This window comes from Biomphalaria glabrata, chromosome 9 (assembly GCF_947242115.1).
Source record: "Biomphalaria glabrata chromosome 9, xgBioGlab47.1, whole genome shotgun sequence".
Classification (NCBI taxonomy): Eukaryota; Metazoa; Mollusca; class Gastropoda; family Planorbidae; genus Biomphalaria; species Biomphalaria glabrata.
Window position 1 is genome coordinate 29,461,689 of NC_074719.1, and position 26,439 is coordinate 29,488,127.

Consider the following 26,439-nt stretch of genomic DNA (forward strand, 5'->3'; position numbering starts at 1 on the left):
CTAAGTGCAATGTAATTAGGGTTATCCCGAAACGCTCGTGATTATTGTATCGTCAACTGTATACAGTTGTAGACACTTTTAGAAGTTTTCCTAGAGCAAGCTTAAACATCTGTCAGATTCATTAACATCTATGAATAGTTTAAAATGGTAGGATACTATGTCATTTGGATTTAAAGAAGGCATATAAATGGATAGATAGATAGATGACTGACAGACAGATAAACAGACGGAAAGACTAGATAATTGAAACCGACACTATTTTTTGCACTGAGTTGTATCACATATTCATTTTCTCTTGTCACTTAATGCGGTATATTATCTACATACAGATCTTTCCACTTAGAAATGACTACATTTAAAAAAAAAATGATCAATAGAGTCTTAGAGAAAATAATTCATCAATAAGTCTTACGTGACAAGTAAATTGGGGGAAAAAAGTCTCCTTACTTGAAACGGAAGTGTGGGCGACAGAAATCCAAGTTTTTGTGCTGTAATTGTGTAGTCAGCAGTGAGACCAGCTGCTAGGATGATTCCATACACTTGATCGTTGACTATGGAATAAGTTGACCAAACTTCCCCTCTAGCACCTTGACCATCAGCGAAAGCCATCTAGGAGAAATAGTCAATGAATTGATGCTTTTTTTTTTAATGTGTGGAATTTCTTTCAATTCTTTATCGATAATCATACCACATGGAAATGTTTTCTAGATCAATAAATTTGTTGCATTTGTTTACCTCAAGGATTTGATCATCTATAGCTGTAGCAGGTCTAAAAGGTTTGAGAATCAGGCCGTCTTCATTACAACAGCTGGAAATAAAAGGGAAGGAGGTGCCAATGATTTCTTTGCTATTTTCTTTTTTATGGAAGCTGAATAGAATCAACCAGAGAAACATATTGGTTTAAAGAAACAACTTTGTAACTATAGATCTACTACACCGGCCAGGCCAGTTGACTTATTCCTTTGCTTTATAGTGCCTTTTATGGTTGAAACATTCCCCTCCGTTTTTTTAGATTCAATGAATGGACCATATTTTTAATGTTTTATTTTTGGCCACTAAATTTTTATTTCTGTTACAATAAAATGAAACGCACACCTCTTTTCTTCTCTCTCTTACTTTCTTTCCTTCTTTCTTACTTTCTTTTCTTCTCTCTTACTTTCTTTTCTTCTCTCTTACTTTCTTTTCTTCTCTCTTACTTTCTTTTCTTCTCTCTTACTTTCTTTCCTTCTCTCTTTCTTTCTTTTCTTTCTCTCTTTTCTTTTCTTTTCTCTTACTTTCTTTCCTTCTCTCTTACTTTCTTTCCTTCTCTCTTACTTTCTTTCCTTCTCTCTTACTTTCTTTTCTTTCTCTCTTTTCTTTTCTTTTCTCTTACTTTCTTTCCTTCTCTCTTACTTTCTTTCCTTCTCTCTTACTTTCTTTTCTTTCTCTCTTTTCTTTTCTTTTCTCTTACTTTCTTTTCTTCTCTCTTATTTTCTTTCTTTCTCTCTTACTTTCTTTCTTTCTCTCTTACTTTCTTTCTTTCTCTCTTACTTTCTTTTCTTCTCTCTCTTTATCTCTTTCCTTCTCTCTTACTTTCTTTTCTTCTCTCTTACTTTCTTTTCTTCTCTCTCTCTTTATCTCATTTCTTCTCTCTTACTTTCCTTCTCTCTTACTTTCTTTACTTCTCTCTCTCTTTCTTTCCTTTTCTCTTACTTTCTTTTCTTCTCTCTCTTTATCTCTTTCCTTCTCTCTCTTACTTTCTTTCCTTCTCTTTTACTTTCTTTTCTTCTCTCTTACTTTCTTTCTTTCTCTCTTTCTCTTTATAACACCATTTTTTTCACTCAGCGCATCGTAATTTCTCTGACATATACTTTCAATTAATCTTGAAAGACCCGCTTTATAACGAACCCCCCACCCCTCCCATACACACATGCTTATGGTCCGTGTATTAAAATCTTACTTTGACGTATCCGCTCCCCTTCCGCCCACAACAAAACAATTAAACGACACTTTCTCTAATCTTTTAAAACATACACACACACACACACACACACAACTGCTTTCAAATGTTTATGCTCCTTTTTTTTTTTAGTACAATGACAAACTTTTTTAGTTTGCATCACCACATCACCCACATAGTTTTCAGCTATTTTAGATTCTAGATAGAGCAACTTTGGTTAGTTTTACCCTTTTTTTTTTAAATGTTACAAAGCTTCTATAAACTTACTTTGGTACATTTTGTTTACACATTATTACTCCCATAACTTATTCTTGCATCAGTTGAAGCTTTGCACATTTATCCATTGGTATAGACAAGACATGAATCAGTAAAAACAAGGTTACAAAGACAGTTTTTGTGAAACACAAACTCAAAATCGGCCCCCAAAGTGATCAGTTCAAAGTGCTATACCCCTCAGCCACAACATCTCCATATATTCATTTAGCGTACAGTTATATTTTAAAAAAAAAATCATTTTTTTAACCTTATCCATACATTCAAATTGAATACCATGTCACATTGTATAAAGAGAAACTAAACAAGATTTATTCTTCTATCAAACTAAGATAAATTGGCAACACGAAAAAAAAATTCTTGACCTAATTTACAGATGACAACAAGATTTTCCCCACGCAAATACAAATTAATATCTCCATTGTCAATTGTCATACAAACTAGACATAGATCTAGCTAGATCTAGACCAAGTTTTAGATCTAAATCTAGATTCAATATCTAAGTCTATGTCTAGATCTAGAAATAGATCTAAGTCTCTAAGTCTAGATCTAGAGTTAGATCTAAGTCTATATCTAGATCTAAGTCTAAATCTATATCTAGAATCTTGAAAAAGCTCAAAACTAAAACTCAAGCTCTATTTAGTCTTATTTAGACTGTCAAGTGCAGGACCCTATAATGTGGATATGTCAAAAAAGTAGTTTGTAATTTTTGAAACTTATAACTAAAACGAAGTTCGTATCAAAATTCTTTTTAAAAAATATCAATTGAATCATTATTCTATTCAATGATTAAGTTAATAAATGGAAAATTTATTTTATAATGATCCATTGACACTTTTACCACTGTGACCTTAGTTGCAAATGTTTTGTACCAATGAGCGAATCTATGAACGAAGCTTGATTTATTAGTGAAGAAGTCCATGACCTTTTAAAAAGAGTTACCTCCCCTGAAGTTTTTCATTGAGAATTGGTGTAATTTTTTTGAAAAATCTGCTTGGATATCTAATTTAAAAAATTAGATGGTTCACTTTCGGAAGAGAAAAAAGTAGCCGTTACATCAGAACTTTGAATGATCTAAAATGATGTCCGATTTTCATTTTCTCTTCTAGTTTCTGAAATCTAAACGGGACGGCCGCTAAAAATTAGTCAATTAATTACTGATAATTTTTTTTTTTGTTTGATACAAACAAGGGAAAATAATCCTTTACTATTCCCAACTATGGTTAAATGTTTAGGCTTTTGTCCCCTTAATAAATGGTATCTTGTCATTTGTTAGACCACACAGCTCTAATGTTATCCTGACGTTTGTTAGACCACACAGCTCTAATGTTATCTTGTCATTTGTTAGACAGCTCTAATGTTATCTTGTCATTTGTTAGACCACACAGCTCTAATGTTATCTTGTCATTTGTTAGACCACACAGCTCTAATGTTATCTTGTCATTTGTTAGACCACACAGCTCTAATATTATCTTGTCATTTGTTAGACCACACAGCTCTAATGTTATCTTGTCATTTGTTAGACCACACAGCTCTAATGGTATCTTGTCATTTGTTAGACCACACAGCTCTAATGTTATCTTGTCATTTGTTAGACCACACAGCTCTAATGTTATCTTGTCATTTGTTAGACCACACAGCTCTAATGTTATCTTGTCATTTGTTAGACCACACAACTCTAATGTTATCTTGTCATTTGTTAGACCACACAGCTCTAATGTTATCCTGACGTTTGTTAGACCACACAGCTCTAATGTTATCTTGTCATTTGTTAGACCACACAGCTCTAATGTTATCTTGTCATTTGTTAGACCACACAACTCTAATGTTATCCTGTCGTTTGTTAGACCAGACAGCTCTAATGATATCTTGTCATTTGTTAGACCACACAGCTCTAATATTATCTTGTCATTTGCTAGACCACACAGCTCTAATGTTATCCTGACGTTTGTTAGACCACACAGCTCTAATGTTATCTTGTCATTTGTTAGACCACACAGCTCTAATATTATCTTGTCATTTGTTAGACCACACAGCTCTAATGTTATCTTGTCATTTGTTAGACCACACAGCTCTAATGTTATCTTGTCATTTGTTAGACCACACAGCTCTAATGTTATCTTGTCATTTGTTAGACCACACAGCTCTAATATTATCTTGTCATTTGTTAGACCACACAGCTCTAATGTTATCTTGTCATTTGTTAGACCACACAGCTCTAATGTTATCTTGTCATTTGTTAGACCACACAGCTCTAATGTTATCTTGTCATTTGTTAGACCACACAGCTCTAATGTTATCCTGTCGTTTGTTAGACCACACAGCTCTAATATTATCTTGTCATTTGTTAGACCACACAGCTCTAATGTTATCTTGTCATTTGTTAGACCACACAGCTCTAATGTTATCTTGTCATTTGTTAGACCACACAGCTCTAATATTATCTTGTCATTTGTTAGACCACACAGCTCTAATGTTATCTTGTCATTTGTTAGACCACACAGCTCTAATATTATCTTGTCATTTGTTAGACCACACAGCTCTAATGTTATCTTGTCATTTGTTAGACCACACAGCTCTAATGTTATCCTGTCATTTGTTAGACCAGACAGCTCTAATGATATCCTGTCATTTGACCACTTCAGATTTTTTAGTTGCATCTGGAAATATCTGTTTTTACTTCAAATTATGTAAGGTTTATAGATAAATGTATTTTTATATTTAGCTACTTACCCCATTAATATAGACCTATTTGTTAGACCGATTCCATCACCAGGTCCAACTGGCCCTCTACTTAATGTAGAAACAACCACCTGTAATGTTGGATTCTTTTCTTCTTTATCTAAACATACAAGCATTGGTCTACCGTTAGTTCAAGTCAACTGTTTCATTGTGATATTAATTTAAATTTAGTTTTAATTCAAATAACATAGTGTGACGTAATGGATGTCTAGTAGTTTCTAATTAGATTGAATTCTTAGATGATTTGAGGCTAGTACAAATGAACATCTCATCAATAGTCATCAATTTATTTCAAACGTTCATAACCTTTAACTTTCCAAGCAAGACCAAATACAGAACTTTTGATTTGGAAAACTTTTTATTTCTTGGAAAGGGTGTGCGAGGGGGAGGGGTTTGATTGCGTCCAATAGGCAGAGGGCGGGGGGAAAGCTAGGCGATTGCCTTTCTTCTTCTTTTTCTTCCTCATTCTAAATATTATGTTGAAGCGTTCAGATGACTAGTCCAATATGATGACCGTTCATTTCATACCCGGTCATTTCATCCCCAATGAATTATTTTTGACTTAGTTATTGTGTAGTTGTCCTGTTAAGGCTTTGCCTTTAAGCCCTCATTTCCTCTAATATATAAATATGTTAATTTAGAATACTTTTTGATATTTTTGGTCTTGTTATTAGAGTGTAGTTCCCCCTACTCTCTTCAGACTTGTGGAGAAATGAAAGAATATATTTCAATAAGTAGATATAGTGTAATGCGGAGTTTGTATTTAGTTATATGGTTTCTGTTTGTTGAAGGGATGTCAATATATTATCCTGCGCATATTGCGTGATGTAATGACCAAAGGCCAAGGTGTGGTGGAAGTTGGGAAAATCTTTTGAGAAATAGAAGTACGATTAGAATAATTATGATCATGCCGCTATGCGATCAGAATTTATCATCCAAGTCCAAGGTGTGGTGGAAGTAGTGGACATCTTTGGAGAGCTGAGAACGATGAGACTACTTCTGATCTTGTCGCTGAGAACTTATCTCCTCAAGTCCATCTTTCACTTTATTGGTCAATCGTTTTTTCTTAAATAGTGTCATTTCAAACCCCGATAGAACGTTTTATTTATTCTAATCAACGCTGCCTTCAAGAAATATGAAACACTGGCCAAGAAATTACAAATGATGTACAGCAATAGGAATCAATGGATTGTCGTCTGTACCTACAATCAAAAGCCTATCTTATTAATTTCAATCAACACGGTAAAACAATTTTTACATTAGCTCTATATCTATAGATATTAATTTTATAAATATTTTTAATAAAGTTATATTCTATTCTTATTTATTAATGTTATTTCTTTTTGTCATGTAAAAAAAATTATGAAATATTGTTAATTTGATACTTTTTTACAATTATTATATGATGGATTAGAGGATGAATTGACCAGGGGATGAATTGACCAGGAGATGAAGTGACCGGGGATGAAGTGATCAGCTTTCTCTGGTGACACTCAACATGGACAGATTTCACTGGTTCTAATTTTGAGATTCCGGAAAATATGTTGTCTCATTCTGTTGTGCCCGGTTTTGAGGTGAAAGATTAGACGTTGATCTTGTCGGCATTGGTTATAATAGGCCTTAAACTTCCATGAATTAAGTTTTCTAAAAATATTTGAGTGATAATCAGACAGTCATCAAGGAAATGTCTAAGACCCGCAGCACAGTATGGAATAAAATACCTAGTTAAAATCTATACAATAATAATATTTCTTTTTACAAATTGTAACATGATAGTAAACAAATGTTACTCTCTGATATTAATCTTACTATATTTATTTCCTATCTCTTTTGTAGTAGTCCAAAATGTGTCTTTCGAGGGAGCCACTCCAAGCGCGTCTGCCAGATGAGAAGTAACTCCTATTTTCCACTGGTCTTCACTCAGGTGATAATCATTGGAGACTCGGATCTAGGACATAAGACCCGCTCTCAACATCATCAATATATAAAGTCTAATATTTATTATAGCAGGTTAACTGATGTATATAAGGCTTAGTGTGATGTACTGAAGCAGGGGAAGTGTAACGTATTGAGCAGGTGGAGTGTGATGTATTCAAGCAGGGGAAGTGTGATGTATTTAGCTGGTGGAGTGTGATGTATTGAAGCAGGGGAAGTGTGATGTATTGAGCAGGTGAAGTGTGATGTATTGAGTAGGTGGAGTGTGATGTATTGAAGCAGGTGGAGTGTGATGTATTGAGCAGGTGGAGTGTGATGTATTGAGCAGGTGAAGTGTGATGTATTGAGCAGGTGGAGTGTGATGTATTGAGCAGGTGGAGTGTGATGTATTGAGCAGGTGAAGTGTGATGTATTGAGCAGGTGGAGTGTGATGTATTGAGCAGGGGGAGTGTGATGTATTGAGCAGGTGGAGTGTGATGTATTGAGCAGGGGGAGTGTGATGTACTGAAGCAGGGGGAGTGTGATGTATTGAGCAGGTGGAGTGTGATGTATTGAGCAGGTGAAGTGTGATGTATTGAAGCAGGTGGATTGTGATGTACTGAAGCAGGGGGAGTGTGATGTATTGAGCAGGTGGAGTGTGATGTATTGAGCAGGTGAAGTGTGATGTATTGAAGCAGGTGGATTGTGATGTATTGAAGCAGGGGGAGTGTGATGTATTGAAGCAGGTGGATTGTGATGTTCTGAAGCAGGTGAAGTGTGATGTATTGAAGCAGGTGGATTGTGATGTATTGAAGCAGGGGAAGTGAGATGTATTGAGCAGGGTGAGTGTCATGTATTGAAGCAGGTGGATTGTGATGTTCTGAAGCAGGTGGAGTGTGATGTTCTGAAGCAGGTGGAGTGTGATGTATTGAGCAGGTGGAGTTTGATGTATTGAAGCAGGGGAAGTGAGATGTATTGAAGCAAGTGTCAGATAGCATGATGTGAAATTGAAAGACAAAAAAATATATAAATCCCTCGCTCTCAGTAAAGCTCTTGCACTCTCTCTCTCTCTCTCTCTCTCTCTCTCTCTCTCTCTCTATATATATATATATATATATATATATATATATATATATATATATATATATATATCTTTACAGTTACATGAATACACAGGATCTGCTTACTAAACTATAATATTTTGAATCTTGTTTTAAAATGTGTGTAAATGTTTATTTAAACAAATTATATTTTAAACCAAACACCACATTGCATCTATTAACAACACGATGGGGAAATCGGGTTTTTAGTAGGGAATTGAGTTTTGAAATCTTGACAGACGGACAGACAGCACAAAACCAAAAGTATTTTTACGTAAACATTGCAAATAGTGTACGATTTTAGAGAAAATTAGTGTGTGAAACTCTTAGCCCCTCTAGCAGCACTAACCTGCACCTCTAACAGCACTAACCCTAATCTTTAGCAGCATTAACCTGCACCTCTAGCAGCACTAACCTGCACCTCTAACAGCACTAGCCTGCACCTCTAGCAACACTAATCTGCACCTCTAGCAGCAATAACCTGCACCTCTAGCAGCACTAATCTGCACCCCTAGTAGCACTAATCTGCACATACAGCAGCACTAACCTGCACCTGTAGCAGCACTAACCTGCACCTGTAGCAGCACTAACCTGCACATGTAGCAGCACTAACCAGCACCTCTAGCAGCACTAACCTGCACCTCTAACAGCACTAACCTGCACCTCTAACAGCACTAACCTGCACCTCTAACAGCACTAACCTGCACCTGTAGCAGCACTAACGTGCACTTCTAACAGCACTAACCTGCACCTGTAGCAGCACTAACCTGCACCCCTAGCAGCACTAACCTGCACCTGTAGCAGCACTAACCTGCACCTGTAGCAGCACTAACCTGCACCACTAGCAGCACTAACCTGAACCTGTAGCAGCACTAACCTGCACTTCTAACAGCACTAACCTGCACCTGTAGCATCACTAACCTGCACCTCTAACAGCACTAACCTGCACCTCTAGTAGCACTAATCTGCACCTGTAGCAGCACTAACCTGTGTAACAACGGGTAGTTCTAAACTCTGTAAAGCATGTCTAGGTAAAGACATACAGTATTGAATCTTCAGTCCATTTCTTGCTGCGGAGCTGCCCATTTGCATAAGCCAATCTCGTCCAGTTGTCAAACTGGTCATTAGAGCTTGAGTGGACAATAGCTGGACATTTAGCCAGTCCTGATTTATACATGCAGAAAATAATGTTTTTATTAGTTTCAGAATCAAATGCTTTTAAAATATTGGTGCTAAGTAATTAGGCTCAAGGTTAAGAGATTTGAAATCTAAATCTACACACAAGCTGGAGCTAGAGTCACTTACTTGTTCATGACAATCAATCACATACAAACTTATTTGTTCATAACAATCAATCACATACAAACTTATTTGTTCATAACAATCAATCACATACAAACTTATTTGTTCATAACAATCAATCCCATACAAACTTATTTGTTCATAACAATCAATCACATACAAACTTTCTTGTTCATAAAAAATCACATAAAACTTACTTTTTCATAAACAATCACATACAAACTTACTTCTTCATAACAATCACATACAAACTTACTTGTTCATAACAACCTCAAACAAACTAACTTGTTCATAAACAATAACAAACAAACTTACTTGTTTATTAACAATCACTATCACATACAAACTTACTTGTTATTAAACAATCACATACAAACTTACTTGTTCATAAACAATCAAGCCCCAATTATTACGAGCACGAGAAAATAGAAAATCCCAAAATTTCTGAAAAAAAAGGAAACATCAAAATCACAAATACCATGAGCTTATCAAAATACCCTGAGCTTATCAAAATACCATGAGCTTATCAAAATACCATGAGCTTATCAAATACCATGAGCTTATCAAAATACCATGAGCTTATCAAAATACCATGAGCTTATCAAAATACCATGAGCTTATCAAAATACCATGAGCTTATCAAAATACCCTGAGCTTATCAAAATACCCTGAGCTTATCAAAATACCCTGAGCTTATCAAATACCATGAGCTTATCAAAATACAATGAGCGTATCAAAATACCCTGAGCTTATCAAAATACCATGAGCTTATCAAAATACCATGAGCTTATCAAAATAACCTGAGCTTATCAAAATACCATGAGCTTATCAAAATACCCTGAGCTTATCCAAATACCCTGAGCTTATCCAAATACACTGAGCTTATCCAAATACCCTGAGCTTATCAAAATACCACGAGCTTATCAAAATACCACGAGCTTATCAAAAGGATCTTTCGACCAGACAATAAAACTGGAGACAATGTTTTTTAAAAAATGGTTTGTACTGACCTGGTCATTAGGCAATGACACATTAGTTCCAAAAATAAAGTCAAATTCACCGCCATTTTCCTTAGCGTAGGTTGCATTCACTGACCTATAGAAAGATATTTTTCTCAAAGTAAGGGATAAATAAAAATAAATTAGATACAAAGATTAACTGACTCTATGTGATACCCCAACAAGAGAGTTCCTTTAAATATGTACATTTAGTATCATTATACTTAGTTCATCCATCTCTGGCAGACCTTAGACCAAGGGCTTCCATCGTACGTTCTGGAAACGTATCAGTACATTGCCTAACATTTGTGTTCAACTAGGTGGCAATACAGAAGTCATTATATACAGATAAACTAGAGGTGCACTGGATAGTACTTTGTGATATCCGACCGGAGCCGGATATGACCGGATAGTAAAATTAGATATTCGGCCGGAGACGGATATGACCGGATAGTAAAATTAGATATTCGGCCGGAGCCGGATACCTACATGACTCAAACAGCTCGTTTTATTGAAGTTTTTGCAAATCTTATAAATAACATACCTATATTCATATTTTTTTATTTACTTTCTTGCTTTAAACTCTATTACTGATTGATAAATTAAAATTAACATCATTTTTTTACAGATATGCTTATCATAAACTAATCTTTGTAACATGAGAGTGTGTGTGTGTGTATGTATGAGGCCGCTAATTGTAAAGTAGAATGTGGGATAACTCATGCAGAATATATAAACTTATATGTAACTAAGGTAAATCTGTCAAAGGTAAAGTTCAATCTTGGTTTTATAGCGTAAATCTACTAGTAATAACGAGGAGTTACTTGACACTGTTAAATTATTATTAAGTGTGAGCTTGCGCTCCTAGAGCTATATTTTTATATATTTTATTTTTATAGGCTAGTGCCAAACTTATTATTTCTACTTCCGCTTTTTATGTATAAAAAGTGATGCCACGCTGTTTTAAAACAGTTCAGTGTACAGTTGACCAGTGGTCAGTACCATATTATATCTGTCTGTGTGACAGCTGAAGATCGTTGTGGTCTGTCGTCTACTTATATTTTTATTCCTGTACCTGGGACGGCCTGTAAGTGTAGAAATATTTTATACTAGATCTATACTATGTGTAAGGTAGTTATTTTATTTTCTACTTGGACTATTTGTCATAGTAGTTGGCAACATGCTGTACGGAAGATGGCGGCGTCCATCAGTCCTAATAGAATATAGATCTAATATAGTTTTGCATTTATGTATTGCAGGCTATTATTACTGCTGTGTTACTGCTTTTAACTGCTGCTGTTGAATATTACTGCTAATAACTGCTGTTGTAGATCTATTGAAATCTATTCTAATTCTAGGGAATCTAGTGTTATTTTGTTTCTGCTATTGTCACTATTGATAGTTTTGTTATTGTTTCTGTAGATCTATTCTAGATCTAATTCTAGGGAAGCTTAATTTAAGCTAGTGTTATTTTGTTTCTTTATTATCGCCTTAGTAAACTTAGTTATATTTATAGTCTGTTTCTCAGTTCTGTTCTTAGTGAATAGTAATGTACTGAGCCTAAGGCTAAGATGTTCTTGTTTTAGCTATGGGTTGGTTGTAGTAGTAGGATATTGTAGATCTAGATTAGTTTATTGTAGTTTGTTTGTCGATCTAAGTCTAGGGTAGTAGTTGTAGTGATTTAGTTAGATAGTTGGTTTGGTTAGTTTGTTAGTGTTTGTAGTGTAGTGGTGTAGATTTAGAGGGTTTTAGTTAGTTGATGGGTTCAGTAGTAGTGATTAGTCAAGTTAGTGTATATATTATTTTTTATAATTGATTTATTTTTGTATGTAAATAAAGTTTCTTTTTGTTTTATTTATCGTAAACTAAAGTTTGTTATCTTGTTTTCATTTAGTTGAGTTAGTATAGTTAGTTGTCTGGTTACTTAGGCTACTCTAGCCCCTTGGTCACCATACCGAGGTGCACAGATTGAGCCCACCCAGTAGCGCTAACATCTGCCTACTGTTGGTAAATTTTAATGTTGAGCAGCAGAGAATAGGTCCTCTCCCACTCGCGCCTGCCTGGCCTGCTCACATAAGAATATTGTGATTCAATCAAGACACACAGAACACAAGAGAAAGATTTAAAGTTAACACGTTAGAAAAGTCATTCAACAGTAATATTTATTTACAAAATAATACATAACGCTAATTTACTATAATAATAATATACACATCCATTAAAACTTACAGCATTAAAGCAAAACAAAATGAATGTATATGACAATGTTTGCCTGGTACAACAATTTACAAGCATTGCAAACTGCTTTAGAGTTGTCCATTGTTTTGACATTAAATAAATGCCATAGAAGTGATGATTTTTTATCAGTCATTATTATTATTATTCAATTTACTAAAGGCCCTTACAATTCACTTTTATACCCGTGGCTTGTGTCACAAAATACTTGTAGGGGTGTGTCCTGTAGTTCAGCGCCCTAATTGACATTTCTCTCCAAGTAAACAAACTTAGTGTCATCATCTAGTGACCTCTAGACGGTGTCAATATGTCTTAACAATTTGCGTTAATCCTTTCTGGCTTAAGAATGGTCAATGTCTATCAATACCTTTCTTTCAACACCCTTCTGACACATGCACACTGCCCTTCGAGGGCCTCAGTGAAAATGACTACCCCCTCAGCTGGCGCAGTGCTATTTTTGACTTTTTTTCTCCACTCATTCCCTTTGAACATTGCTTCCAAATTCGCCTCCAGGCTGCTTTTCCTGTGTCAGGGTCCCATCAGCTTTTCCCGTGTCAGGGTCCCATCAGCACTTCCCGTGTCAGGGTCCCATCAGCTTTTCCCGTGTCAGGGTCCCATCAGCTTTTCCCGTGTCAGGGTCCCATCAGCTTTTCCCGTGTCAGGGTCCCATCAGCACTTCCCGTGTCAGGGTCCCATCAGCTTTTCCCGTGTCAGGGTCCCATCAGCTTTTCCCGTGTCAGGGTCCCATCAGCTTTTCCCGTGTCAGGGTCCCATCAGCTCTTCCCGTGTCAGGGTCCCATCAGCTTTTCCCGTGTCAGGGTCCCATCAGCTCTTCACTTTCGGGATTGCCAGAGAGTCATACCGAGAGTTCCATACCCAGCACTCACAGTGCCCTCGAGCATCAGCATACCAAGAGTTGCCATGACATAGAGGCCAGTTCGAGGAAAGCGCAAACAGAGACGTCCTCGTATCACTTGGTGCCACACTTTTATGGAGGACCTCAGAGCAGTGGACACCAGATGGGAAGAAGCTTCAGATAGTGACAGATCTTTGTGGAGACAGCCGAACGGCGCGGGAGGATCTAAGTCTAAGTAAGTCTAAGTAATCGGGACTAGTTCCTACTTTCCGTATTTTTGTGCAGATTTTTTTTCTACACGTGACACTTCGATTCACAGCTTAATAAAAGTAGTTTAATTTAAAAAGAGAACTTTAAAAAATGCAAAGAGTTAATGAGTGATTTCTACTATCTGTTGTACTAGACAAGCTATCAACTCCAAGTAAAGAAACACCAAGAGATGAACTACAAACTTATAAACTTTAGACATGCTTGTGTCAATAACTAAGTACTTTATATTGCTTTTTGATTTTCATAGGAACTTGGAGGAATGCTTCTAGTCGACCTTCTTCCCACTTTTCTATGGTAGTAATAACCCTGCGGATCCAGTGGAGGGCGGAGCGATAGATAAATCGTTCCCCTAAAATTAATTTTCCTTGTAAACAAATAAAGTTACCTATCACAAGTATAAACGGTGTTGTTGATATTTGAACACTTTCGTAGATTGTCTCAGCCCTCTTGCAGTGATAAATAGGCTTGTAGACACACTTCAGAAAGGGAAAAGTTAATCGTATTAAACGTTCATTGAACGAAGCAAGAGTATGTCTGGTCATTGTAACGGAGGTATAGAAGTATTTTAATGTTGTGTTTTTTTCATAAGACAGCGTCTAGTTCTGTAACAAAACTAAGTTTTTAAACGAAATTAAGCATGTACGGTTTTTTATTGATTTTTTTGTCCGGGGGGGGGGGGGAGAGCCCTTGAAGCTCCCTTCCTTAAAATCAGAGCAGGGCTCTAACAAGCTGAAAAGAAAGGTGTTCATTTAACGGACAACATTTCTGTTGTATTTGCATTGTTCTAACAGATCTATTATTAGTATTTTATGTAAGAAGAAAAAAAATACTTTAAAAAAAAAAGCGTCAATTAGTTTGGATCAGTTATGCAATTAAATTTGTACAAGATCTAGACTCTAGACTAACAATCACAGATCTGCGCGATTACAAATATTTGTATCAATTTTTGTTTGTTTAGTGCGATTTCATGCTTTTAGCTTTCCCACTACATCCTAATCCTGTCTCTTCTCTGGACCAGGGGTTGAAGGGAGAGGGGAATATCTTGGGGGATAGCTTTTTAAATGCATTTATATGGAATTTGAATTCGAGGGTCTAAGGCTCCTCAAGCCAATACACTAACCACTATGCCAGCGAATCGCTTATGAAAATAGAAGGTTTTATAATTATCTATTGTTACCTTCAAACTTTAAAGCGGCTACCTACAAAGTAGAAAGTGGACTAATTGAACCTATATGACTTAAAGCTCCATGTTCAAACAGTATCTGACTGTTGTTTGTGAGCTGTCAAGTGTTGAAGTCAATAGTATTCTAGTTAGCTAAAGAGATTTGTGCAGCTCTAGATCACATTATCACTTTTTTTTTTTTGTTTAACTTTCTTAGTCTAGAATAGTCTAGATATTAGATCAGCTAAATATAGCTTAGGCTTCAATGACAATGAGCAGACAACTCACCAATATCTGTTATGAGCAACAAGGGGCAGACGTAGATGATTCTGTAGATCCCTGAGGAGGAGAATAGATTTCAAAAGAATAGATCAGGGAAGAGTAGATCAAAAAAATAAATTAGTGAAGAATAAATTAGAAGAAGAATAGATTAGAAAATAATTAATTAAAGAAGAATAGATAAAAAAATGATATATTAGAAAAGGATAGATAAGAAGAATAGAGTCCATAATAAATTAGAAGAAAAGAATAGATTTAAGATTGATCCAGCAGGGCGGAACAGACTAAAGAACTATTAAATGACTCTGTTCTATTGACACTTGTTAAAAACAAAATAATTGTTAAAATTTACTCGATACTTTTCGGGAAAACTGTTTCCATGGAGTCCCAGTGAGTGACTGCTCCAAGTTTATCTTTAGGATAGAACCAAGAGTCGAGCTGAAAATACCTGGATTGGAATGAATTAGGGAGATGAAATAAATGTCAAGTGTTGCAATGACATTAAATAAAATGACACTACATCAGAGCCGGCCTTAGCAGAACGCGAAGCACTGGACGAGTGCCATATGACGGGCCTTGAGCCATTATACACCGCACCACACCACGCTAACGGGCTCGTCCGCCTCTAACGTTGTAAGCCAGGGGTTCTCAACCTGTGGATCGCGATCGCTTTGGGGGTCGCCTAAGACCATTGAACATTTTTTCCCCCGGCTAATTGTCATTAGAATTGTTTTTAACGTTTTGTAACAAGCATATATGAACCATAGTTGATATACTATTTGAGTTAGTAAGGAAAAGGGGCATTACTCAGATTACATCTACGATCGTCAAACATCAATAAATAAAATAAAAATGTTTGTTTGTAAAATGTTTTACATGTTTCGGATGTTCCTTCAGAGTTGAAGATAATTACTTCCTAGTCAAAACCTCCCGCAGGACGACGGGGGATGGGAGCGGGCAGGGTTTGAACCCAGGACCATCGATAAATCTGAACGACAGTCCAGCGCGCAAACCGCACGACCAGGCAGCCAATGGGGGTGACAAATACAGATCTAAGAACACGAAGAATACAAAGGGACCTACTGAATGATATTGAAGGAAATAAATTCATTATGGAGTAAACCTTGAACATAAACTTCAAATAAATCAACGTTAAGAAAAGAAAATGACAACTTCTTAGCGATATGGTTTTACTTCAATAGTTACAGCATGATTTGAAATACCCCAATGTGTCAATTGAAATGGAGCTTTCTGCAAAATGTATGAAGCCAAACAAACATCTGAGATTTGTCGATAAGGACATCAAGTAATTTTATAGCTGATGGAGTCAAAAAAATCAGTTTTGACGCAGGTAGCAAGAATCAATTCAATCAAAAAAAAAAAAAAACTTTATTGGTGGCTCTCAAAATTGTCAGTGCTAATGTCACTTTATAAAACATATGCCGAGGCATTGCTAGAATTCTGATTGGTGCCGAATTCGATAATAAATTTAATGCAATTTTCATATCTAATGACGCTGTTCAGAGGAGAATAGTTGACACGTCTTCTGATATTATCAATCAGGTCATTCAGGAAATACTGTCTGCTCCTTTTCCGATATTAAGCATCCAGCTTGATAAATCCACAGACATTGCAAATTGTTGACAATTACTGGTTTACCTCAGATATGTACATAACGGCGAGTTTAAATAATAGTTTCTATGCAAACCTCTTGAAGCGACCCTACAGCACTTGATGTAATTGACAAAGTTGATTAATTTTTGGAGTTCAATGTTTGATAACAGACACCATAATTCACCTAAATTCACTGTAGGATTCATCGTCATATATAAGCAACGAAGACACTGCCAGAAGCATTACAATGCAGCTAAATATGATTTCTCTTCAATGTCAGTTAGTTGCACAATTTTAGGTCACTTGTTAGGAGCTACTCTGTTAGGAGCTACTCTGTTAGGAGCTACTCTGTTAGGACCTACTCTGTTAGGAGCTACTCTGTTAGGAGCTACTCTGTTAGGAGCTCTGTTGGGAGCTACTCTGTTAGGAGCTACTCTGTTAGGAGCTACTCTGTTAGGAGCTACTCTGTTAGGACCTACTCTGTTAGGAGCTACTCTGTTAGGAGCTCTGTTGGGAGCTACTCTTTTAGGAGCTACTCTGTTAGGAGCTCTGTTGGGAGCTACTCTGTTAGGAGCTACTCTGTTAGGAGCTACTCTGTTAGAAGCTACTCTGTTAGGACCTACTCTGTTAGGAGCTACTCTGTTAGGAGCTCTGTTGGGAGCTACTCTGTTAGGAGCTACTCTGTTAGGAGCTCTGTTAGGAGCTACTCTGTTAGGAGCTACTCTGTTAGGAGCTCTGTTAGGAGCTACTCTGTTAGGAGCTCTGTTGGGAGCTACTCTGTTAGGAGCTACTCTGTTAGGAGCTCTGTTAGGAGCTACTCTGTTAGGAGCTCTGTTGGGAGCTACTCTGTTAGGAGCTACTCTGTTAGGAGCTCTGTTAGGAGCTACTCTGTTAGGAGCTACTCTGTTAGGAGCTCTGTTGGGAGCTACTCTGTTAGGAGCTACTCTGTTAGGAGCTACTCTGTTAGGAGCTCTGTTAGGAGCTACTCTGTTAGGACCTACTCTGTTAGGAGCTACTCTGTTAGAAGCTACTCTGTTAGGAGCTACTCTGTTAGGAGCTCTGTTGGGAGCTACTCTGTTGGGAGCTACTCTGTTAGGAGCTACTCTGTTAGGAGCTACTCTGTTAGGAGCTACTCTGTTAGGAGCTAGTCTGTTAGGAGCTCTGTTGGGAGCTACTCTGTTAGGAGCTACTCTGTTAGGAGCTCTGTTAGGAGCTACTCTGTTAGGAGCTACTCTGTTAGGAGCTCTGTTAGGAGCTACTCTGTTAGGAGCTACTCTGTTAGGAGCTACTCTATTAGGAGCTACTCTGTTAGGAGCTACTCTGTTAGGAGCTACTCTATTAGGAGCTACTCTGTTAGGAGCTACTCTGTTAGGAGCTACTCTGTCAGGAGCTACTCTATTAGGAGCTACTCTGTTAGGAGCTACTCTGTTAGGAGCTACTCTGTTAGGAGCTACTCTATTAGGAGCTACTCTGTTAGGAGCTCTGTTGGGAGCTACTCTGTTAGGAGCTACTCTGTTAGGAGCTCTGTTAGGAGCTACTCTGTTAGGAGCTACTCTGTTAGGAGCTCTGTTAGGAGCTACTCTGTTAGGAGCTACTCTGTTAGGAGCTCTGTTAGGAGCTACTCTGTTAGGAGCTACTCTGTTAGGAGCTCTGTTAGGAGCTACTCTGTTAGGAGCTACTCTGTTAGGAGCTCTGTTAGGAGCTACTCTGTTAGGAGCTACTCTGTTAGGAGCTACTCTGTTAGGAGCTACTCTGTTAGGACCTACTCTGTTAGGAGCTCTGTTAGGAGCTACTCTGTTAGGACCTACTCTGTTAGGAGCTCTGTTAGGAGCTACTCTGTTAGGACCTACTCTGTTAGGAGCTCTGTTAGGAGCTACTCTGTTAGGACCTACTCTGTTAGGAGCTACTCTGTTAGGAGCTACTCTGTTAGGAGCTACTCTGTTAGGAGCTCTGTTAGGAGCTACTCTGTTAGAAGCTACTCTGTTAGGAGCTACTCTGTTAGGAGCTACTCTGTTAGGAGCTACTCTGTTAGGAACTACTCTGTTAGGAGCTCTGTTAGGAGCTACTCTGTTAGGAGCTCTGTTGGGAGCTACTCTGTTAGGAGCTACTCTGTTAGGAGCTCTGTTAGGAGCTACTCTGTTAGGACCTACTCTGTTAGGAGCTACTCTGTTAGGAGCTACTCTGTTAGGACCTACTCTGTTAGGAGCTACTCTGTTAGGACCTACTCTGTTAGGAGCTACTCTGTTAGGAGCTCTGTTGGGAGCTACTCTGTTAGGAGCTACTCTGTTAGGAGCTCTGTTGGGAGCTACTCTGTTAGGAGCTACTCTGTTAGGAGCTACTCTGTTAGGAGCTACTCTGTTAGGACCTACTCTGTTAGGAGCTACTCTGTTAGGAGCTCTGTTGGGAGCTACTCTGTTAGGAGCTACTCTGTTAGGAGCTACTCTGTTAGGAGCTACTCTGTTAGGAGCTCTGTTAGGAGCTACTCTGTTAGGAGCTCTGTTGGGAGCTACTCTGTTAGGAGCTACTCTGTTAGGAGCTCTGTTAGGAGCTACTCTGTTAGGAGCTCTGTTGGGAGCTACTCTGTTAGGAGCTACTCTGTTAGGAGCTCTGTTAGGTTACTACTCTGTTAGGAGCTACTCTGTTAGGAGCTCTGTTGGGAGCTACTCTGTTAGGAGCTACTCTGTTAGGAGCTACTCTGTTAGGAGCTCTGTTAGGAGCTACTCTGTTAGGACCTACTCTGTTAGGAGCTACTCTGTTAGGAGCTACTCTGTTAGGAGCTACTCTGTTAGGAGCTCTGTTGGGAGCTACTCTGTTGGGAGCTACTCTGTTAGGAGCTACTCTGTTAGGAGCTACTCTGTTAGGAGCTACTCTGTTAGGAGCTCTGTTGGGAGCTACTCTGTTAGGAGCTACTCTGTTAGGAGCTCTGTTAGGAGCTACTCTGTTAGGAGCTACTCTGTTAGGAGCTCTGTTAGGAGCTACTCTGTTAGGAGCTACTCTGTTAGGAGCTACTCTATTAGGAGCTACTCTGTTAGGAGCTACTCTGTTAGGAGCTACTCTATTAGGAGCTACTCTGTTAGGAGCTACTCTGTTAGGAGCTACTCTGTCAGGAGCTACTCTATTAGGAGCTACTCTGTTAGGAGCTACTCTGTTAGGAGCTACTCTGTTAGGAGCTACTCTATTAGGAGCTACTCTGTCAGGAGCTCTGTTGGGAGCTACTCTGTTAGGAGCTACTCTGTTAGGAGCTCTGTTAGGAGCTACTCTGTTAGGAGCTACTCTGTTAGGAGCTCTGTTAGGAGCTACTCTGTTAGGAGCTACTCTGTTAGGAGCTCTGTTAGGAGCTACTCTGTTAGGAGCTACTCTGTTAGGAGCTCTGTTAGGAGCTACTCTGTTAGGAGCTACTCTGTTAGGAGCTCTGTTAGGAGCTACTCTGTTAGGAGCTACTCTGTTAGGAGCTACTCTGTTAGGAGCTACTCTGTTAGGACCTACTCTGTTAGGAGCTCTGTTAGGAGCTACTCTGTTAGGACCTACTCTGTTAGGAGCTCTGTTAGGAGCTACTCTGTTAGGACCTACTCTGTTAGGAGCTCTGTTAGGAGCTACTCTGTTAGGACCTACTCTGTTAGGAGCTACTCTGTTAGGAGCTACTCTGTTAGGAGCTACTCTGTTAGGAGCTCTGTTAGGAGCTACTCTGTTAGGAGCTACTCTGTTAGGAGCTACTCTGTTAGGAACTACTCTGTTAGGAGCTACTCTGTTAGGAGCTACTCTGTTAGGAGCTACTCTGTTAGGAGCTACTCTGTTAGGAACTACTCTGTTAGGAGCTACTCTGTTAGGAGCTCTGTTGGGAGCTACTCTGTTAGGAGCTCTGTTAGGAGCTACTCTGTTAGGAGCTACTCTGTTAGGAGCTCTGTTAGGAGCTACTCTGTTAGGAGCTACTCTGTTAGGAGCTACTCTGTTAGGAGCTACTCTGTTAGGAGCTCTGTTAGGAGCTACTCTGTTAGGAGCTACTCTGTTAGGAGCTACTCTGTTAGGAGCTCTGTTAGGAGCTACTCTGTTAGGAGCTCTGTTGGGAGCTACTCTGTTAGGAGCTACTCTGTTAGGAGCTCTGTTAGGAGCTACTCTGTTAGGAGCTACTCTGTTAGGAGCTACTCTGTTAGGAGCTACTCTGTTAGGAGCTCTGTTAGGAGCTACTCTGTTAGGAGCTACTCTGTTAGGAGCTACTCTGTTCTTTTTGAGACTTTTGACGACTTCCTCGTCCATTTCCAAAATATATCTTTGCTTTTCTGCTTGTTAGTTATCAAGTCTAAATACAAAACTCAACTTGATGCAGACGATGTGTTCTTACAAAAACTGTGCCGTGATGTAGTGGAACAGAAACAAGCTCAACCTTTGCCCTCAACCTTCGTCCTAACTTTGGCGTGTTTGAATATACACTTTTTTTGTAATTTAAGCACAGATTTATTTTACACTAAACAAAGTTTTTTTTTGTTCATTTTCTAACAATAGAATTAACCACATGGAGATCAGAAGCTATACATTTAGATACAGAGTTTACAACATGGAGATCAGAAGCTATACATTTAGATACAGAGTTTACAACATGGAGATCAGAAGCTATACATTTGGATACAGAGTTTACAACATTTACCTAGGCCTATGAGAACCGCTGTTGTAAGCCTTATTTTTGTTACTAAACCTTACGTAGGTACAGTATAATTAGCCTATGACTAATTACATACTGTATTCTAATTTTTCTGCATGAAACATTTCGTACGGTTAATAAACGTAACTAACGATGTAGAAACATTTTGCATCCACAAACTAGATAATAATAATTGATGCTAAGCACGCTGGAGTCGGAAAATAACTATTGATAGGAGAGCCAGAACACTTGCAGTAACCTTATTGTTGCATAGACGGTCACAGACAGATTCCCTCATGGAACTTTCCTGGCGCGTAGCTTTGAACTAATAATCATATTATGTATCTTCTCGCGCAATGCGCGGTCCGAATACAGAAGCCAAATTGATGTTATTTAAGAATAAGTTTTGCGATAGGCGCCAGGGCCTACATTTGTCATTTGACTTTCGCAGATCCGAGTTTCGCGGATGGACTATCCCACGGGGTTTTCAAAATAAATAATGAAAAAAAAATCCCGCGTTTTTTTTTTTTGCTTTTTTTTCCCTACGGCCAGCCGACGTATATTCACAGTAGCCCATTGAAAAAAAAAAACACTTTCTGGATGCTGATTGGCCGAAATAGCGCGAAGCATGACGTTTTGGCGACGCCGTTTTGGCGACGCCGTTTTGGCCCCGCCGTTTTGGCGCGAAGGTCGTTTTGGCGCGAGCCGTTTTGGCGACGGGACGTTTTGGCGCGAAATACATTATGTACGTTTATTGTATTATTTCTTTTATAAGAATTATTCATATCTATGTTTTGCATGAGTGTTTGTGTTAAGACATATTTTTCACGTACTAAATGTAAATGTGTGTTTGTATTTCACATCATTTTCTTTAATAAACATTTTGGCTTGTGTATGTGTGTTTATTAAGAGGCACACTTTTATTTTCAAAAACGTTTTTTAAGATATCATTTTAAAATTAAAAACAAAATGAAAAGATGATACACTAAAAAATTGATGCAATTATTTGTTGACATTAACATTGGTTTATTTAATGACTGTATGGTATCTCCAGCTATACATACCAAACACTTGCTAATAATAAGTAAAAATATATTACATGTACCATGTTACTCAAAATACTTTAAGTTAAGTATACATAGACACCATGGTTATTTGCTTAAGTCGCTGGAATTCCAGGGCTCATTAAAAAAAAAGCTACGTGCTTTTTAAATTATCGTCAAATGATATCTCGCGCCAAAACGTCCCGTCGCTAAAACGGCTCGCGCCAAAACGTTATAGTGGCCTCAAAGCTGACCCGCGACGTCGCAACCTGTGTAGACCAATAACTCGTTTCCCGTCACAGGTGTTGATTGAGGCGTTTTCCTAGTCAAATCCGATTTGATGTCATTTATTGACGAAATAAATAATGTTCATTGGTCGTGTAGTGTAACTGAGTTGATTTTCTGCGTGCGTCCAGCGTGTCTGAAGGTCATGGCCATTGTGTGTGTTTCATGTCCAGTGTGTGTGTGTGTATAGACTGCATCAGTGGTATGCTAGACGTGCTGGTTTCATTCACTGTTTACTGTAGTCTAATTTTGTCGAATAAAGCCATGTTATTGGTATTCTAGTCGTTATCATTTCATTACAATTTATTCGACAAAATTATGTATCTGGATTAGTGTTGGATTCCTTAATTTACAATGGATAAATTACTCAGACCGAAAGAGTTGGACATTGATCCTAATGCTCCTCTGGCCTCAGAAAAATGGACTCACTGGTATGACACATTTCAGAATTTTCTTTCGTCCATCAAGGATATAAACGAAGACTTTAAACTAAAGTTGTTGAAGAACCACGTATCTGCTACGGTTTATATGCTCATCAGTGATGTATCGTCCTATTCGATGGCCATAGACACACTCAAGACTACTTATATTAAGGTAAAGAATGACATTTTTGCTAGACATTTGGTTGCTACATGTAAACAGCAGCCGGGCCAAACGGTAGAGTCCTTTATGCTAAAGTTGCGAAGCCTGGCCCGGGACTGTGACTTTAAAGAAGTAACTGCTGAACAGCACAGAGACATTTGCATTAGAGACGCCTTCATAACTGGTCTGGCATCCAACACTATTAGACAGCGGTTACTGGAAAAGACATCTCTTACTCTACAAAGCGCTTTTGACGAAGCTAGAGTGTTAGAAACAGCCACAACGCATGCTCAGGCTTACAATTCAACGAACGAAATCTCCTGTGGGGCAATGAAAACACCAACTAGCTCCCATCTAGAAACATACATTTCTAATGAAGACCAGGAATTAAATGCCATTAAGTCGCTATGCTACTTTTGTGGTAGGAGGAGACACTCTAGGACTGAATGCCCTGCTCGAAATGCATTATGTCATCAGTGCGGTAAAAAGGGACACTTCCAAACTGTTTGTAAATCAAGTAAAACAACAGCCAACAAAGCTGACAGCAAAATATCACTGACCAGTGTGATAACTCCATGTACCTTGTCATCAACGCATTTCTCTGGGCTTACACAGTCTACGGCCCAAGTGAACGTCAACGGGTTGCGGTTGCAAGCTCTCATAGACACTGGCAGCTGTGAAAGTTACATATCAGAAGCCATCGTCAAGAGAAATAAATGGCCAGTACGTCCGTCTACAAACAGAATATTCATGGCCACTACACATCTTCTGAAAAGACATTAGGACATACATTTGCCGATGTCCAGTACAAAGGAGAACACTACAAAAAGGTCAAACTTTCTCTACTTGCTGGATTGTGCTCGGATGTAATCCTTGGTGTAGACTTTATAAGTCTTCATAAGGAATTGACCATACCGTACGGAGGAAAACGCAATCCTCTACACATCTGTGGTCTTAAAGCAGCACGAGTCGAAACACCGAGCCTATTCAGTAATCTAACTTCTGACTGCAGACCGGTGGCTACTAAGTCCCGAAAGCACTCAATAGGTGATAACAAATTTATTGAGTCCGAAGTTAGAAAACTCCTCTCGGACAAAATCATTGAACCTTCAAAGTCTCCCTGGAGAGCACAGGTGCTTGTGACAACAAACGAGAGACATAAAAGAAGGATGGTCATTGATTACAGTCAAACAATAAATCGCTTCACCTTACTGGATGCATACCCAATGCCCCGAGTCGATGAACTGGTAGAACGGATATCCAACTATTCCGTTTTTAGTACTCTAGACCTCAAAAGTGCCTACCATCAAATACCAATCAAGACTGAGGAAAGGCCGTTTACTGCATTTGAGGCATGTGGCAAACTCTACCAGTTCTGTCGCATCCCTTTCGGTGTTACCAACGGAGTTGCATGCTTTCAGAGAACAATAAATCAAATTATTGAGAATGAAAAGTTTCAGGACACCTTTGCATACGTGGACAATGTAACGGTATGTGGTCATGATCAAGAGTCGCACGATGAGAATATGCAAAGATTTCTAGATGCTTCTAGAAAGTATGGGATCACATTAATCCCAGAGGGAACTCTCAAGTAGAAAGGCTAAACGGGTCATTATGGAAAGCTATAACTCTGGCCTTAAAAACTCAAGGACTCCCGGTTTCCAAATGGGAGCAGGCGTTAAACCAAGCCCTGCACTCTCTTCGTTCTCTGCTGTGTACCGCTACAAATGAGACACCTCACGAGAGAATATTCAAGTTCTATCGCAGGTCCACCTTCGGCAAATCACTCCCGACATGGTTAGCTCAACCAGGAAAAGTGTTGTTAAAAAAGGGAGTCCGTGCATCAAAATATGACGATGGTACAATAGCTGTGGACTTAATTACATGCAACCCACAGTATGCCATTGTAAGACTTCCTGATGGAAGAGAAGAAACAGTGTCATTGCGACATTTGGCCCCAGCTCCAAGAGAGGGACAATCAGAGGTGTATCAAAATATGGAACATGAAGACTTTGAGCCAGAGACAAACCCTATAACACAGATGCAGGTGCCTACTGACCATGTGACTATAGAACCAATGGCTGCTCCTAACACACATGTCTAACAAGGGGAAAATGGACATCAAGAAGAAGTAAATGCAGGGGCTGAGTCTCCAGTTAGAGAGCCGCCGATGTCACCAACTCCAAGCGACGGCAGTATTGGTCCTGGTAGATATAACCTAAGACCAAGAACAAGCAGACCTAATTATAAGGTCTAACATTTATTTAATTATTTTTCCATATCACAAGTTCTAACTCAGTATCTGTAGGTTTAATATGACACACTTGAACTGATCAATTTATAGTGTATAACGTGTTTGTTTATAGTTATACAATGCTTTTCAATAGAGTAACTCTGTAAGTATTCTGTAGGGATACTAAGGCCTCTTATATCGCTGTCCTTCACTATTATTTACATGTTTATGTTCCTATAACTTTTAGGCGGGGTGATTGTAGTGTAACTGAGTTGATTTTCTGCGTGCGTCCAGCGTGTCTGAAGGTCATGGCCATTGTGTGTGTTTCATGTCCAGTGTGTGTGTGTGTATAGACTGCATCAGTGGTATGCTAGACGTGCTGGTTTCATTCACTGTTTACTGTAGTCTAATTTTGTCGAATAAAGCCATGTTATTGGTATTCTAGTCGTTATCATTTCATTACAGGTCGCTACCGGCTACTTGTTTTTATTGATGCCAAGGTGAGCTGTTCAACAATGATAGCCTCCCCAAACCAACAGGTTTTAAGAGGCTGTCTTTACCTGTACTGAATTGTATTGGAAACCAAAAAATGTCATGTTAGAAGCCGGGAAGGCTTCCAAAATATTGAGTAACAATTCCTAGTTAATGCGAACTGATCTGGATAGCGAAGTTGAGGGTGACAAAATAATCTACAAACGCGGGGCCCCTCATGCCCCACTTGCCACCCCCTAGGGCCGCTACTGCACTACATGAATATTGAAACATATGTCATCAGATAAATGGAACAAGTTGACTTTAGGGATTTGTAATTTAAGAAGATGAAACTTGATGGTTATTGAATTACATGTCACCAAATTAATGTCGTTAGACGAGTATGGAATAAATAGACATTAAAATTATGTTATATGTTAAACATATATAAATAAAGACCCTAACGGCTTTCATGCACTACAGAGATATGTTGTTTTTTTTATTA

At 38.4% G+C, this 26,439-nt stretch overlaps 1 protein-coding gene and 1 long non-coding RNA gene across 2 annotated transcripts in view; one reads left to right on the forward strand and one right to left on the reverse strand.

Annotated features, from left to right (window-relative positions):
- The window catches only part of LOC106053523 (uncharacterized), a 59,661-nt gene that overhangs the window by 13,203 nt on the left and 20,019 nt on the right, over positions 1 to 26,439 (reverse strand). The window contains exons 8-16 of the mRNA XM_056041581.1: positions 15,423 to 15,518; positions 15,080 to 15,130; positions 10,281 to 10,365; positions 9,652 to 9,714; positions 8,956 to 9,132; positions 6,764 to 6,902; positions 4,946 to 5,054; positions 736 to 808; positions 448 to 609 (exon numbers count right to left, since the gene is read on the reverse strand). Coding sequence (XP_055897556.1) covers positions 448 to 609; positions 736 to 808; positions 4,946 to 5,054; positions 6,764 to 6,902; positions 8,956 to 9,132; positions 9,652 to 9,714; positions 10,281 to 10,365; positions 15,080 to 15,130; positions 15,423 to 15,518 — 955 coding nt within the window. The remainder of the gene's footprint in view (positions 1 to 447; positions 610 to 735; positions 809 to 4,945; positions 5,055 to 6,763; positions 6,903 to 8,955; positions 9,133 to 9,651; positions 9,715 to 10,280; positions 10,366 to 15,079; positions 15,131 to 15,422; positions 15,519 to 26,439) is intronic.
- Positions 11,103 to 26,427, forward strand: LOC129928233 (uncharacterized). The gene is made up of 3 exons (XR_008779819.1): positions 11,103 to 11,355; positions 21,185 to 21,349; positions 25,929 to 26,427. It is a non-coding gene; the product is annotated as an uncharacterized LOC129928233 (long non-coding RNA).